This window comes from Rhinopithecus bieti, unplaced genomic scaffold (genome assembly GCF_001698545.2).
Source record: "Rhinopithecus bieti isolate Rb0 unplaced genomic scaffold, ASM169854v2 scaffold_77432, whole genome shotgun sequence".
Taxonomy (NCBI): domain Eukaryota; kingdom Metazoa; phylum Chordata; class Mammalia; order Primates; family Cercopithecidae; genus Rhinopithecus; species Rhinopithecus bieti.
The window spans coordinates 6,452-7,871 of NW_016828405.1; the positions used below are offsets into that span (position 1 = coordinate 6,452).

Sequence of the window (1,420 nt, forward strand, 5' to 3'; positions counted from 1 at the left end):
CCTCCCGCCCACCCCCAGGACTGGTGACTCCCCACCCCGAGGGGACTCAGTCTACCCTCCCCACCAGGGTCAAGCACCAGGTGGAATACCTGGGCCTGAAGGAGAACATCAGGGTGCGCAGAGCCGGCTTCGCCTACCGCCGCCAGTTCGCCAAGTTCCTGCAGAGGTGAGGAGCCCCCCATTCCCGCCCTCACCATTGCCCCCATCAGAATGCCTGGCCAGGCCTGTCTGTTACGAGCACTTCCACACCCCAGCCCTCCGCCCCCAGGTATGCCATTCTGACCCCTGAGACGTGGCCGCGGTGGCGTGGGGACGAACGCCAGGGCGTCCAGCATCTGCTTCGGGCGGTCAACATGGAGCCCGACCAGTACCAGATGGGGAGCACTAAGGTCTTTGTCAAGAACCCAGAGTCGGTGAGTGTGTTTGAGGGACAGGCAGAGAAGGAGGGAGAGGGGAAGAGAGAGAAAGGTATAAAGAGGGACTGAGAGAGACAGAGAAAGAGAGATGGAGGGAGACAGAGATTAAGAGATTGAGAAACAGATTGAGAGATAGGGATTGACAGAGAAATTGAGAGAGAGATTGAGAGAGAAATTGAGAAAGCAATGAGAGATTAATTGACTGAAAGTAAGAGACCGAGCGAGAGATTAAGAAAGACTGCGATCACCAGGCACGGTGGCTCGCACCTGTAATCCCAGCACTTTGGGAGGCCAAGGCAGGCGGATCACGAGGTCAGGAAATTGAGACCATCCTGGCTAACACAATGAAACTCTGTCTCTACTAAAAAGACAAAAAAAATTTAGCTGGGCGTGGTGGTGGGCACCTGTGGTCCCAGCTACTTGGGAGGCTGAGGCAGGAGAATGGCGTGAACCCAGGAGGTGGAGCTTGCAGTGAGCCGAGATTGCACCACTGCACTCCAGCCTGGGCGAAAGAGCGAGACTCCGTCTCAAAAAAAAAAAAAGAAAGACCGCGATTGAGAGATTGAGAGAAAGAGACTGACAGAGACACTCTGGAAGAAACAGACCAAAAAATTTGACATAGAACAGAAAAAAGGCAAAAAAAAAAAAAAAAAAAAATAGCACCAGGTCAGGTATGGTAGTTCATGCCTATAATATCAGTGCTTTGGGAGGCTGAGGCAGAAGGATGGTTTGAAGCCAGGAGTTCGAGACCAGCCTGGGAAACATAGTGAGACCCTGTCTCTACAAAAGACAAAAGAAAAGGAAAAAAGAAAATAACTATCACCAGCAAAGACTATATAAAGTAAAATTTAATTTAGACAAAAATTTCAGTCTATAGATTGGAGAAGACGGACAGGGTAGAAATAATGAAATTCACAACGGCAGATGTTTAGTGGTAAAATCTTTTAAGAACATCAGCAACAAAGACAGACTGAATATTTATAAAAGAAAAGAAAATGATGCCG

General features: G+C 49.4%; 1 protein-coding gene across 1 annotated transcript in view; it reads left to right on the forward strand.

Annotated features, from left to right (window-relative positions):
- The window catches only part of LOC108523766 (unconventional myosin-If-like), a gene marked incomplete at its 5' end in the record, with an annotated part of 6,313 nt that extends 5,828 nt beyond the window's left edge, over nt 1-485 (forward strand). Inside the window, 2 exons of the mRNA XM_017864544.1 lie at nt 42-166; nt 269-485. Coding sequence (XP_017720033.1) covers nt 42-166; nt 269-485 — 342 coding nt within the window. The remainder of the gene's footprint in view (nt 1-41; nt 167-268) is intronic.
- Between the last annotated feature and the right edge of the window lie 935 nt (nt 486-1,420).